Source organism: Panicum hallii, chromosome 3 (assembly GCF_002211085.1).
Source record: "Panicum hallii strain FIL2 chromosome 3, PHallii_v3.1, whole genome shotgun sequence".
NCBI lineage: Eukaryota > Viridiplantae > Streptophyta > Magnoliopsida > Poales > Poaceae > Panicum > Panicum hallii.
Window position 1 is genome coordinate 55,877,111 of NC_038044.1, and position 12,842 is coordinate 55,889,952.

Consider the following 12,842-nt stretch of genomic DNA (forward strand, 5'->3'; position numbering starts at 1 on the left):
CCCTATAGGTATTCTCCATTGCACAAGAATGAGTTTGAGAAGCAATTAAAGGAGCTGTTGGAGGCTGGATTAATTGTTCACAGCACTAGTCCTTTTGCTTTACCGGTGTTGCTTGTAAAAAAAAGATGGCTCTTGGAGATTTTGTGTGGACTATAGAAAGCTCAATTCAGTAACTGTCAAAAACAGCTTCCCCATGCCTGTCATTGAAGAGATTCTAGAAGAACTGGCTGGCTCCAAATTTTTTACCAAATCAGACATGAGGTCTTGGCTACCACCAAATAAGAATGGCTGAACAAGATGAGTAGAAAACAACATTCAAGATCCACTATGGGCACTTCCCGTTCAGGTTTATGCCATTTGGGCTAACCAATGCCCCAGCAACCTTCCAGTGTTCAATGAATGGCATTTTTAGTCCTTTTCTTCGTCAATTTGAGCTGGTTTTTCTTGATGATATCTTGATATATAGTCCCACCCTAGAGATGCACTTGGACCATCTGCAACAAGTACTCCAGAAACTCAGAGACCACCAACTGTACTTGAAGGCTAGCAAGTGCTCTTTTGCCCAGGAGAAATCGGAATATTTGGGCCACATTGTCTCTGCTGTAGGGCTAACTACTGATGATTTTAAAACTGAGGCCATGGTTAATTGGCCAGTTCCTACATTTGTCATTGAGTTAAGAGCATTTATGGGCTTAACTGGGTATTATAGGCGTTTTTTTAGGAATTATGGGTTTCTAGCTAAGCTTCTGACCCAGCTACTAAAGAAGAAGATGTTTCAGTGGTCTGAAAGTGCACAACAGGCATTTGACAATCTTAAGCATGCTACGAGCACTACTCCAGTCTTGGCAGTGCCAGATTTTACAAAACCTTTGACTGTAGAGACTGATGCCTGTGATGATGGAATTGGAGCTGTGTTACTACAAAATGCTCAACCCATTCCTTTCCTGAGTAAGGCCTTGGGACAGACTCACAAGGCTATGTCTATTTATGAGAAGGAGTTCCTTGCCCTGATCGTGGCTGTTGAAAGATGGAGTTCATATCTACATATCTAGAAATTTGTGATCAAAACTGACCATAAGAGTCTTGCATACTTGTCAGAGCAAAATCTCCACTCTAACATGCAAAGAAATTAAAGGCAATGACACATGGGTCTGGAATTCAAGATAGTTTACAAGCAGGGCAAAGAAAATACAGTGACTGATTCCCTGTCCAGAGTAGGATATCTGATGGCTCTACAGGCAGTAGCCACTGTTCAAGCTGTGTGCGTGAGTTGCCCACCTGCGTGTGATGGAGCGCGTGAGTGTGTGGAGCCCTATGGGCAGTGAGTGACCGGTTGATATAAGCTGAGGACATGTACAGAGAAAGACAAGTTGAATTTTGTTTTGAAATCGAAATCGCGAACGGGACAGAGGTTCTTCCTCCTCCCCAAGCAACACCCATCTCGATCTGCTTCGTCTATCTCACGTCGCTGGTGAATTGCCGGCGGTCACGGGTGTGACAGGGCGTTGTGCCGATCTCGCTCCCCGCGATCGTGGTCGAACTAGCGCCTTTTTCCTTTTCTTCCCCGTGATCGAGATGAGTGGGAACAGTGGTAAACTGGTAATACACTGCCGAGGATGCCATCAGTCGAGCGATGATTCTGCAATTGCTGGAGGATTGATCTTCTTCGTTTTTTTCTATTTCCTCTCCTTTATTTCGGCTGGCTGTGTTATCCCAGCTGGATGCCTGCTTTGTGGCGAAATCGAGCAATGGCCCTTGCTTGCGTGAACGCGTGGTTAAACTTTTCTTTGCTTATCCAACAACCATTGCGGCAGGTAATAACAAGTTAACGCTAGTGCTAGTTCTGTTGATGTGTTATGGATGTTTCACAATGAGGCGACATGAGAACTTGGAACTATGTTAAATTTGCTGAGTTTCACAGTTTGTTTTTTTTTTCTTCGAAGGACTAGGTAAAATGAGTTGGTAACTCAAGTTTTGTTTTAGAGATGGATTAAGAAACCTAGCTCATGGACAAATGAATCAGTTCCGGGATTGCAGGCAGGACTCTACTATTCTGGGGTACATTAGTTGCATTAGCGCTTTAGGGAACCAGATATTGTTCTCTGATCTTACAGTACAGTACAAGCTCTGATGAAGTAAGTTAACCTGAACAAGCCTCATATGTGAAAACCTGTGAATTTTTATATTTGATTATAGTTTCCATCCAATACCAGTGGCATATCTGTATGGCATGAATCTGTATTTGCCCTTGTCTGATATTTTCAGTTACATTAAAAATACCAACTGAAATTCTAGCAGCTATAAAACGAAGATAACATAGCTTGAAACACTTCCGTGCATTTTCTTTCTTCTGGGTAAACTGCAGGAAAACATCACTTTTAATCTGGCAATATTTTTTCTTTGAATTAAAGTTCTATGGAGTGTTACGGATCCAAACTTGCAGTGCCTATACAAGAATTACGTTTGTTGGCAACAATCTTGAGATTTTGACAGCAATACTTTCCTTTTTGTCCCTGGGACCAGTACTAGGTATCTGTTGGTCACACCATCTTTCTTTTTTTGTAGAGAAAATTCTCCATTTGACACCAGTAAAGTTGAAAATTTCTTATTTGACACTGAAATTTTTTAACTTCCATATTTGAACGCTGAGTTAAACTTTCATTCCATATTCGACACTTCCGTCCATTTCATCAGTTAATTGAGATGAACAGTAACATGTGGGTTCTCCTCTATCTTTTCTAAACTAAAACAACTATCAAATCACCTCCAAAATTCATGAAAATTTTTGTAAGAATACAACGGATGGAGATGAACCCATTTTATATAAAAACACATGTGTATCATTTAAGGTATTAAAACTAAAATTCACCAAAATAGGCTAGTTTTCAAAATTATCTGAATTTTTAAGGTACAAAAATACTAACCAACAATTATGCAAAAATACCTAATATTCCTATAGTGGGAGAAAATAATTTATAAAAATATTTATATCACCAGTTACAAAGAAAATTTGAACGTCTTTAATAAAAATAAATTTAATGTTGTTTCACAAAAATAAAATTTTGAAATAACTTCAAGATTCTGTAAAAGCATCATAAATTTTGGAGGTGTTTTGATAGTTGTTTTAGCTAAGAAAAGAGAGGAGAAAGTCCATAAGTTATTGTTCATGTGAGATAACTGACGAAATTGAACGGAAGTGTCAAATAGAGAATGAAAGTTCAACTTATTATCAAATAGGGAAGTTGAAAATTTTCAGTATTAAATAAGTAAGCATCAACTTTACCTGTGTCAAATAAGCATTTTTCTCTTCTTCTTATGTACTACCCTATTTTTACCTTTAGAAACAAGATCATGCTATGTGAGACCCAAAATGCATAATGTTTCGCGAAGGCAAAATAGGCCTATTTGAGCCCTCAACTTTTGCCTCATGCTCAAATTCATCATTCAATTATAAAATTGGCCAATCTAATCCTCAAATTTTTTTATTTGCGCTCAATTTCATCCCTAGTCCTATGTGGCATGCCATGTTGGCCTAGTCAACAATCGGTGACCCAAAGATGAGTCAATAGTTATAAAAAAATTCTTTAACCTTTGATTTTTCTTCTCATTGGATGTCTCGTAAAAAATATGGTTTAATAGTCAATCAAAATGCACAATTAAACAAAAGTGTAAATCTTTTATTCATATACATAAGATCAACAATAATTTATTTTGAAATATTAATGAATTATAGGCTAATATAGCTGATAGTTGTGTTGCACTTGGTAACATACCGAGAACTTTACATGTATTTTAGGATGACTTGGCATACCACGTAGGCGCATCATACCAGAGTTGAAATTAGGCTTAAATGAAAAGTTTGAGGACTAAATCAATCTTTTTGATAGTTGAAGGATGAATTTAACCTTTAAAGAAAGTTAAGAAACTTGAAGGATAAAATTGTCTATTTTACTTTTCGCGAGAAGGCATAGCATAGCACATACATTACTGTATCAAAATCACTGTATACGACGGCGCTGGAACTTCTGCTAGACGGTTCCAGCGAAAGCGAAGCGAAGAAGACGACACGGCGCACGGGGCCGGTCCCAATCCCATCCCCACCACGTTTGACCCCCGACATTCCACCCATGGACGAGGACCGCGCCGGCGGGCCCCACCACCACCGCCCCTCGCCGCCGCCGTCCTCGGACGCCGGCAAGCGGCGCCGCCTCCCCAACGTCCGCCTCGCGGGCTCCGTCCCGCCCCCGTCCCACCTCCCGCACCCGCGCCGCGTCCCCGTCGTCCCCGCCACCAGGTCCCGCGTACCCCTGCACCTCAGGCACCAGCAAAACAATAGCCACCACCAGGCCCCCTCAGCGGACCAGCCCCAAACCCTCCCAAAACCCTCCGCCGACAGCGGCGACGACCTCGCCCTCGCCCTCGCCGCCGCGTTCCCCCGCAAGCCCAGGGCTCCGGAGGCGGCCGCGGCGGGGAAGGCAAACGAGAGGGCGGATGAGACGGAGTCGGAGCCGGAGCCCGAGACGGAGACGGAGGAGTACGGGGAAGCCGGGGAGGAGGTGGACGACGTGGCGGGGTGGCTGTGGCGGATGGGGATGGGCCGCTACGCGGCGGCGTTCGAGGCGCACGAGGTGGACGCAGCCGTGCTGCCCTGCCTCACCATGGACGACCTCCGGGACATGGGCATCGGCGCCGTCGGGGCGCGCCGCAAGCTCTTCTGCGCCATCCAGAGGCTCGCCCCGCCCCCGCCGCCGCCGCCACCACGGAGGTGAAACCGTTCTGCCTGACATTCCCGCTGTGGGCGTGCTAGCTTGCTAGCTAGTTCGGCGCATCACCTTGCTATTGCTAGGGGACTTAGGATGCGTCGGTCGTAGGAGTAGGAGCTGTCCAAAGTGTAAAAATGAGGAGGTTTGGTCTTTTGCTTAGCTAGTGAAATGATAGCGTGGTTGGTTCGAGGCGCCGTTGCTTCTAACTAACTCTAATGCTTCTGATGTTGTGTAGTGCTTTAATAGAGATGCTAGGACGCTTTGTCGTAGGCTGTAAATAGGAAAAGATGAAATGCTAATGCTGGGTTGTTGACCTCATGTTTCTATACATTTCATCATCCCTCAAAATGTTTTTCTTGATGCAAATGGATCTGATTAGTGGAATTTCGACATGCTTCAATTTTATTGGGATGCTGAAACATGCCGTGGCCGTGCATTGTGTATTTGTGTTATGAACTTCAGTTCTGCTTGTATTGTAGATGAGGATCGCCTAGAAAATTCCATGTAGGGAGTCTGTTCATGCTGCGTTGCTCTTCCAAATCTGTCTTGGTATTAGTAATGTCCATAAATGTGTATTAACATTCTTGCATTGCTGAAAGTTAGTAATTTTTTTTGGCATGTGGAACATCTTGCCTACAAGTCAAATAGAACTTGAGTTACGTTGTGTGGATTTTTCTTACCTGATCTTCTGCTGAAAAAAGGGCTTAATTTCAATGCTGATGATTCTTTGCCTGTTCTACCACTTCGCAATAGAATTAAAAAATATTCAACCTGCCTTAATAGCCAACTTGTTGGGTACTAGCAACAGTATCTCAATATAGACTGTATGCCTGATTAGTTGCTTCGGGGTATGGCAGTATGCAACCCATGACACAGTACATTTTAAAATAATAATGTACTGCATGCAGCTGTGAACCTCTGTTTTAGTCATAAATTGAACTGTCATGAACAGTAATTATGAGGTTTTGACTTCATTAATGGCTTTGCACTTGATGTCTATTAATTTTTAATGTGGGTCTTTTAGAGCAAACATTTCTTTATAATAGTTCTGAAATGATTTGTCTTCATTATCCTAAACTGGCATGAGTACTGGAAAGTATTCCATACATGTTGGAATCTGTCCAAGTGTTTCTAAGGCATTAAGACTGAGCTCCTCTAGAACTAATTATTGTTGAGGTTGATGTTTACGTATGCTTTTGAGTTAGCAGTGTTTTGAAAATTGGTGAGCTTGTTGTGAAATTGGCATAGCTATGCCCCAACAGAACATGCATCGGACCTACTAATGTTCAAATGACAAGTTATGACGTGAGTAAGCTTCAACAAGTGGCCATTTAGTTCAGTATTTTGATTTTTCTGAATTTGTCCCATTTTCCTTTATCCTAGTTGACTGATTGATAAGTTGTTGCGTCTGTTCATGAATGGTTCAGAGGATTGGCTTTCTTTCCCATTTCACGTTGGTAATTATTTTTATTTTTGCTTCTAGGCCATCTTTTGCCACACTAGTGTATGTATAGACTCACAGACGTCGTCTTTGTATTTTCCCCAGCACAAGTTTTGAAATGTTTCAATCCCGAGTTGTTAATTCAATGTTTTCTGGCAGTAACAAATGTTTGTGGAGGTGCCCATGATTGGCTGTTTCTTTCAACAATTTTAAGAACCTAAGTGAAAAAATGACCAGCCATTTCAAGATGAACTGGGAAACAGTGTGCTTATGCTAGAGAATGAATGAAAAGTAATAAATAAGAAAGGGAAAGAACAATGGGCCTAGATCTTTCCCTTCAAATTTGAACGCAAGATATATGTAAGACGACCTGCTGCTTCTTGCTTGTTGCTAGTTGATAGCAATGAAATGGTTATTGCCCTTCTTTGTAATTCTAGTCATCTTTATGTTGTGGGTCAGATGTAATGCAGTTGAATGTGCATTTTCATAATATGTGAGATTTATTCTGGAAAATATGTCCATGGGCATAACAAAGTCGACGAAGGGGGTTCAGGACGCAAGTGTTGTGTGATGCAAATCTGCAACGTGAATAGAACTAGGTCTTGGTCAAGGCAAAAAACATAATTCCAGATATATAAAGGAGAATTGGAACTTTCAGGTTGTTGCAATTGGTATCATAGCATCCATCCTATGTAGCGAAGTGAGAGACGCACTCCTTAGTGTGCCCTTGTACGAAGCAGTAAGATGTGGTCTTCTCATAAAACATTTTTGTGGAAAATTAACCAATAATGATGGCATTTGGTATCAAATTTTGCTAGAAGGTAGATTTTTGCTAGAGGGTATATCTTATTTATTTGATTGGAGCTACTCCATAAAAGACCTCAATTGTTTTTTATTTTTTCATGGCCTAGGAATAATAGATTTTCAAGGGCCAATATTGTGATTGCAGGTTTGACATGTCTGAGTCTAGCTCCAACTGCTGGTCTCCTTGTTCCATATTCAAAAGTCAGGTTTAGGCCTAGTTGAGAAAGAAATCTATGGCATGGGAACTTTAAACGAACAAAAATAATTGTGTAAAGAAAAGGCGTTACTTGATATATGACAGGTGTCACAACTATATTGGGCCGGCTCCTGATATGATACAGAGAACTGGCATGTTGGGCTTTGTCCTGACATGTGTAAAGAGGGAATCATTTTAGTATTAAATTTTTTTCCAGAGATGTCACTGCATGGCGTTAATATGAGGTGGACAATTTAGTATACTATCTTTAACCCAACTAACTTCTTGAACCTTGTGCTAGTTCAGTTTTATATGAAAAGATAAGGCTATAAATTGTATGATACTCTCGGAGCCACCTTACATTGTGGTGTGGGGAAAAAATCAATCAGAATGTTGTATTGTACTGTATCAGTGCTTATGGAAGTCGATATTATCATGTCATTTTTCTGAAGTGCTTTGTACTATTGTCAGTGTCCTCAGGTGGTGGGGTGTGAAAGGTTCCACTATGTTTGTTACCTGTTAACAATTTGATATTATTGCTACCGCTTGTACTGTTAACAGGTGGTGGGGTCTTAACATATGCTGGAATATTGCTAGTGCCAATGTTTGTTTTTATCTCACTGTTCATGGAGAGTTTCGTCTTCAAATTTATTAACAGAATCACAGATATGCTTCATTAAATAATGAAGAAATTCTTAGAGCTAATTATTTAGTTCTATTCATCTGAATCAGACGTTTCCTATTATATGTTCTGCACTTGTCGCATGGCAAATGCTTTAATAAATAGTTTTATCTTCGTTTTCCTAGATGGCACAATCCACGCATATATGCTGTCAGATCAGTCTGCTTTGTTGCTTCTTATGATGTCCTTAATGTATTTATGAATTTTTTATGCTTGTTTCGACAGCTACTTTTAAGTGCCTTTGCTGGTACAGACAAGTAACTTTTAGCAAGTAGCCAGTTGATTTAATGTTGGCCCTTTGGATCAGTTGTGTGATCCTTTTCTTTTCATCAAGTGTCGGTGTGCCCTGTGGCAGTTGATACTGCTGCTATTGGTGCTTGTCTTGTGTTGAAGGGACCTACCCCCCACTGCTTCAACTTTGTCTTGTTCATTGCTTGCATGCCACACTGGAGATTTTTAACCATGTTTTCTACCAGCATTTAGCCTCAAATTTTAAGTATGCAATCTGTCGTTGAGACTTCTGGTGCTGGATTTGGTATTATTGATTATGTTCACCTCCAGAGCACAGTGTGCATTGAATGTACTTTTAAGTCCCTGCTAGTGTCCTGTCTATTCATTTCATTTTCAGGGTTTCCTGTTTTGCATTGCTATTGTTGTTTTCCTTTTCTTTCTCACCTTGGTAGCTGTGCAGCACCGATACGGATACGCGTATCGGGCTGATACGGATACGCCGATACGGCATTTTCTCAAAAAATCCGATACGCCGATACGCTTGAGTTTTTTTAACAAATAATAATAATAGCAATAATAATGCAGAATAAAAAAATTTAGCTCTCAAGTCTCAATTCTCAAATAGAAAATATGAAATATTAAATAAGTTCGCAACATTACAATAAACGATCATAGAGTAGAAAGTTCACAGCTTCATAACACGAATGTTGATAGGAAAGGAAACTAGGAAAGTAGGAAACCAACAAATAGCAACTAGCAAGTGGAGTCCCAATTAATTCAAGCTTCTTCATCTCCATCTCCTTCATTTGCCGCAGCAGTAGTAGTAGCTTCATGAATAGAGAGAGCACCAAGTCCAAAAGAAACAGCATGCAATTCAGGCTCATCAAGGGACAAATCAGCCACTTCAAGAAGACCTACACCACCCATTGAGTCCCATGAATCTCCTGAAACATCCCACAGCCTTGCGCCGATGGCCGGCGGCGACCGCTCCTGTCTGCCTCCTGCGCCGGCGCCGGCGGTGCCTTCAGCTCTTCTCCGGAGTCCGGACAGCTAGACAATGGCTCCTCTCGGCTCTCCAGCGGCCGAGCGGCTTCTCTCCGGCAGGCGGCGGCTCCTCTCCGGCGGTCGGCGGGGCTCCGGCTTCGAGCGGGCGAGGGAGCGCGGGCGAGCGTCGGGCGATAGAGCGGCGGTGCGAGGGGAGGGGTCGAGGGGATGACTTTTTAAAAAAAAGATTTAAAAAAATTTAAAAAAGGGGTGCCGGTTGGGAAAAATTGGAAAAATGGGTACCTCCCGCCCGTTGATCGGGCGGGAGGCGTGGGGCCGGGGACCTCCCGCCCACCCATCGGGCGGGAGGTTCCTCGAGGACCTCTCACGAATAAGAAAAGTAGAGGTCCCCGCGGGGGCGTCCCGCCCATCTAACAGGCGGGAGGTGGTGCCAAGGGGCATCCCGCCCGTTGGGCGGGCAGGAGGTCCTCCCCCCCGTCCCCCCCGTCCCCGCTATATAAGCCCCCACCTACCCCTAAATTTTTATTTTATTCAGCAAAAACCAGGAAAAAAATAAAGGGAGGAGAGGAAGAGAGAAGAGGAAGCGGCGAAGCTCTGTTCACACGTCGATTTGGAGGTATATTCTCATTCTAGTCGTATAATTACTTGAAAATAACTATAATCTAGGAAATATTTCTTAGGGTAGTTATGTTTTGAATAGTTTTTAGTATTTTCAATTGTTTTTAGTATAATTTATATTCTGAATATTTTAGAATCTGGAAAATGTAATCTGGGAATCGCTGAAACTTAGGGTCATTGTGTATTAATATATAGTATAACTAGTTTATTAATGATTGACAGATATGTCTTCTGAGAAGGGTATTTTCAGTATATATTACGGAGAAGGAAATGTGATTTATGGGCCGAATGGGGTAGATTTAAGTGAATTCAACTGTGCGGTCAGAGGAATTACCAGACCGTACGAGAGGACATTTGAATCCCTATGCAACTGGTTAATGAGGGAATTAAGGATTAATTAGGAGACACACACTGTGAGTGTTCAGTGTGTCATAAATCGTACCACTCACGCTTTGATCTGGGAGCTGATGCCACTTGCAAGCAACGAGGACTGGTTAACTTATCTGCAAAATGCAAGTCATTGGCAATGGCCACTGATACTTCTTGTCAGTGTGCAACAGAACCCTTTGATAAATATTGAAGCTGCTCCGGGGGATGATTGATGAAGAAGTTGAGGAGCAAAACATTAAGGCAGGTGGCACCGCAGCACCTCAATGCGTGGCTGATGAGGGGGAGAACATACCCTTTATTGTTGAACAGCTGCAAATGAAGCAATGAATGCTGATTCGTCTAATGATGATGAGGATGTGCCTGAAGAATGGGTAAGCAGCGACTTCAGTCATCTTGTCGTAGATGAGGGATCTAGCGTGCCTTCGGATTGCAGGGAGAACGAAGTTGTCCAGGGCGCGAGATACCACTCAATTGATGAGGTGAAGGAAGCTGTTAAGTGTTGGTCTCTCTCTTATGCGAGAGTTCAAAATAGTCGAGTGCAAATCTCGTAAGTACGATGTGATATGTGTGAAGGAGGGTTGTCCGTAGCGGGTGCATGCCTATAAGGGTAAATGAAAAGATTATTGGTAATGCTCAATTGTCACTCAGCACACTTTTCATTTGCCGGGGGTGCAGAAGACCCATCGTAATCTTACATCGCAATACATCGCAAATGAGATGTACGGGATGATAGTAGAAAATATGTCATTTGAACTAAAGTCTATTATCAGGCATATTCAGGAAAAGTACAAGTATACCATCTCGTACAGAAAGGCGTGGAGTGCCAAACATAAGGTGTTGGAGATGAGATTTGGGACGTTCGAGGCTGCATATGATAATATTCCTCGATTGCTGGCCGTCCTATGTCAGAGAAATCCTGGAAGCTATTATGATCTGAAAAGTCTAGACACAGGAGAAGGTCCGCCCTACATATTGCAGTGGGTCTTTTTCAGCTTGAGTCCATGCATTAACGCATTCCAACACTGCCGGCCTCTCCTGTGCATCGATGGGACCTTTCTCATAGGAAAGTATAGATTGCAAATGCTGACAGCTATTGGGCAATACTAGATTTGCAGGAGGGGTGTGTGGAGACCGGAGAGCCGTCCAAGTGGCGTGATGTTCGCAGTAGGTGGTGCATGAGACACATCGGTGCAAACTTTTTCAGGCAATTCAAGAACAAGCACCTTATGGATATGTTCAAGAGGCTATGCAAGGAAACAAATCAACAAAAATTTAACAAGCAGTGGTAGAAACTTGATGAACTGACCGGGAAGAAAAGAAGCGAGGACGCAGAAAAAACCAGAACTACACAGGATGAAGTAGAGGCTTTGTATCCTTTGCCAACAGATACTGCACGTACTCGCAGAAGGTCTGGGTCAGCGGTGAAAACCTTTTCTGAATGGATTGAGAATGAACTGAAGGAGAAGTGGGCGTTGCTTTACGATACCAATGGTGCAAGGTACGGCATAATGACCACCAACTTCGTCGAGGTTTACAATTAGGTGCTACGAGGTGTTCGTGGGCTTCCACTGGTTGCAATTGTGGAATTCATCGTCCGCGGGTGTACTGATTACTTTAGTGATCGGTTCACTAAAAATCAGACATACATGCAAGATCCTGACAGATATTTTGGGAGAATGATGATAGAATATATGACTAAGAAGGCAGCTAGCGCCCAGCTACACCACGTGCGGCAATGTGGTACACAGGAGCTCAAGTTTGAGGTAGCTCCCAAAGACAGAACACGACGTGGCATGAGACGTCAAACTCCTGTAAAGGAGTGCATCCTCAAGTTTGATGGAACTTGTTGTTGCTCATGCATGAGACCAAAGTTGCTGCACATACCTTGTTCTCATGTAATGGCTTCTTATGCGGATATTCGACATCCTGTCGATATATATGTTTCGCATTACTTCAGAAAGGAGATAATTGCCAGCACCTGGCAGTATGAGATCTATGAGACAGCGAATCCTGTGATATATATTCCAGATCTGAGAGCAGCTCGGGTTAAGAGAGGGCGCCGTCAGACACGGGGTATTCGTAATGATATGGATGAGTCAGAGCTCCGTCCGAGGATACAGCGCTGCAGTGCATGTAATCAGAGTGGACACACGTATAAACGTTGTCCAAATAATGATGCTGGGCCCAGTTGTGCTGAAGCTGGCCCTACAGGTGATGCTACAGATGGAAGACCTCCGGTTGCATCAAGGAGTGGGAGACGTCGCCGATCGAGTGCTACTACGACATCAGGCATCGTTTATTTGTAATTTTATTTGAATGTTGTTTGCTCATGTGTAATATTTGCCGCATTGAGTTTGTATCAGACCTGGATGTGTATTTGTAATTTTAATAGACCATTATGTGTATTTGTAATATTTGCCGCATTAACTTTTAACAGATCATACTATTTTATTTTTAATGGCTTCATGTATCGTCCTATCGTAATATTTGGATTCTACGTTACAAAACGTTATCGCTTAACCATCTTCATACACATTTTAGATACCGTAATCTTCTTCGTAAAATTGAATTTTATGTATACAAAAGAGTATGGCAAATAAATCTTGTATTTGAAAAAAGTATAAATTTTAAATAGTTTGTAAAATATAAATTCCAACAAAAAATAAGAAAAAATAAGAGGTGTGGCACCTCCCGCCCGACGCGCGGGCGGGA

At 42.3% G+C, this 12,842-nt stretch overlaps 1 protein-coding gene across 1 annotated transcript; it reads left to right on the forward strand.

Moving 5' to 3' along the window:
• The first annotated feature begins 4,081 nt into the window (after nt 1-4,081).
• Nucleotides 4,082-5,076, forward strand: LOC112887434 (SH3 and multiple ankyrin repeat domains protein 2-like). The gene has a single exon (XM_025953605.1). The coding sequence runs from the start codon at nt 4,128-4,130 to the stop codon at nt 4,767-4,769; it is 642 nt and encodes a 213-aa protein (XP_025809390.1). The 5' UTR covers nt 4,082-4,127; the 3' UTR covers nt 4,770-5,076.
• The last annotated feature ends 7,766 nt before the right edge of the window (nt 5,077-12,842 follow it).

Coding starts and splice junctions, on each gene's coding strand:
- LOC112887434 (XM_025953605.1), top strand. CDS start 4,128: ATGGACGAGGACCGCGCCGGCGGGCCCCACCACCACCGCCCCTCGCCG.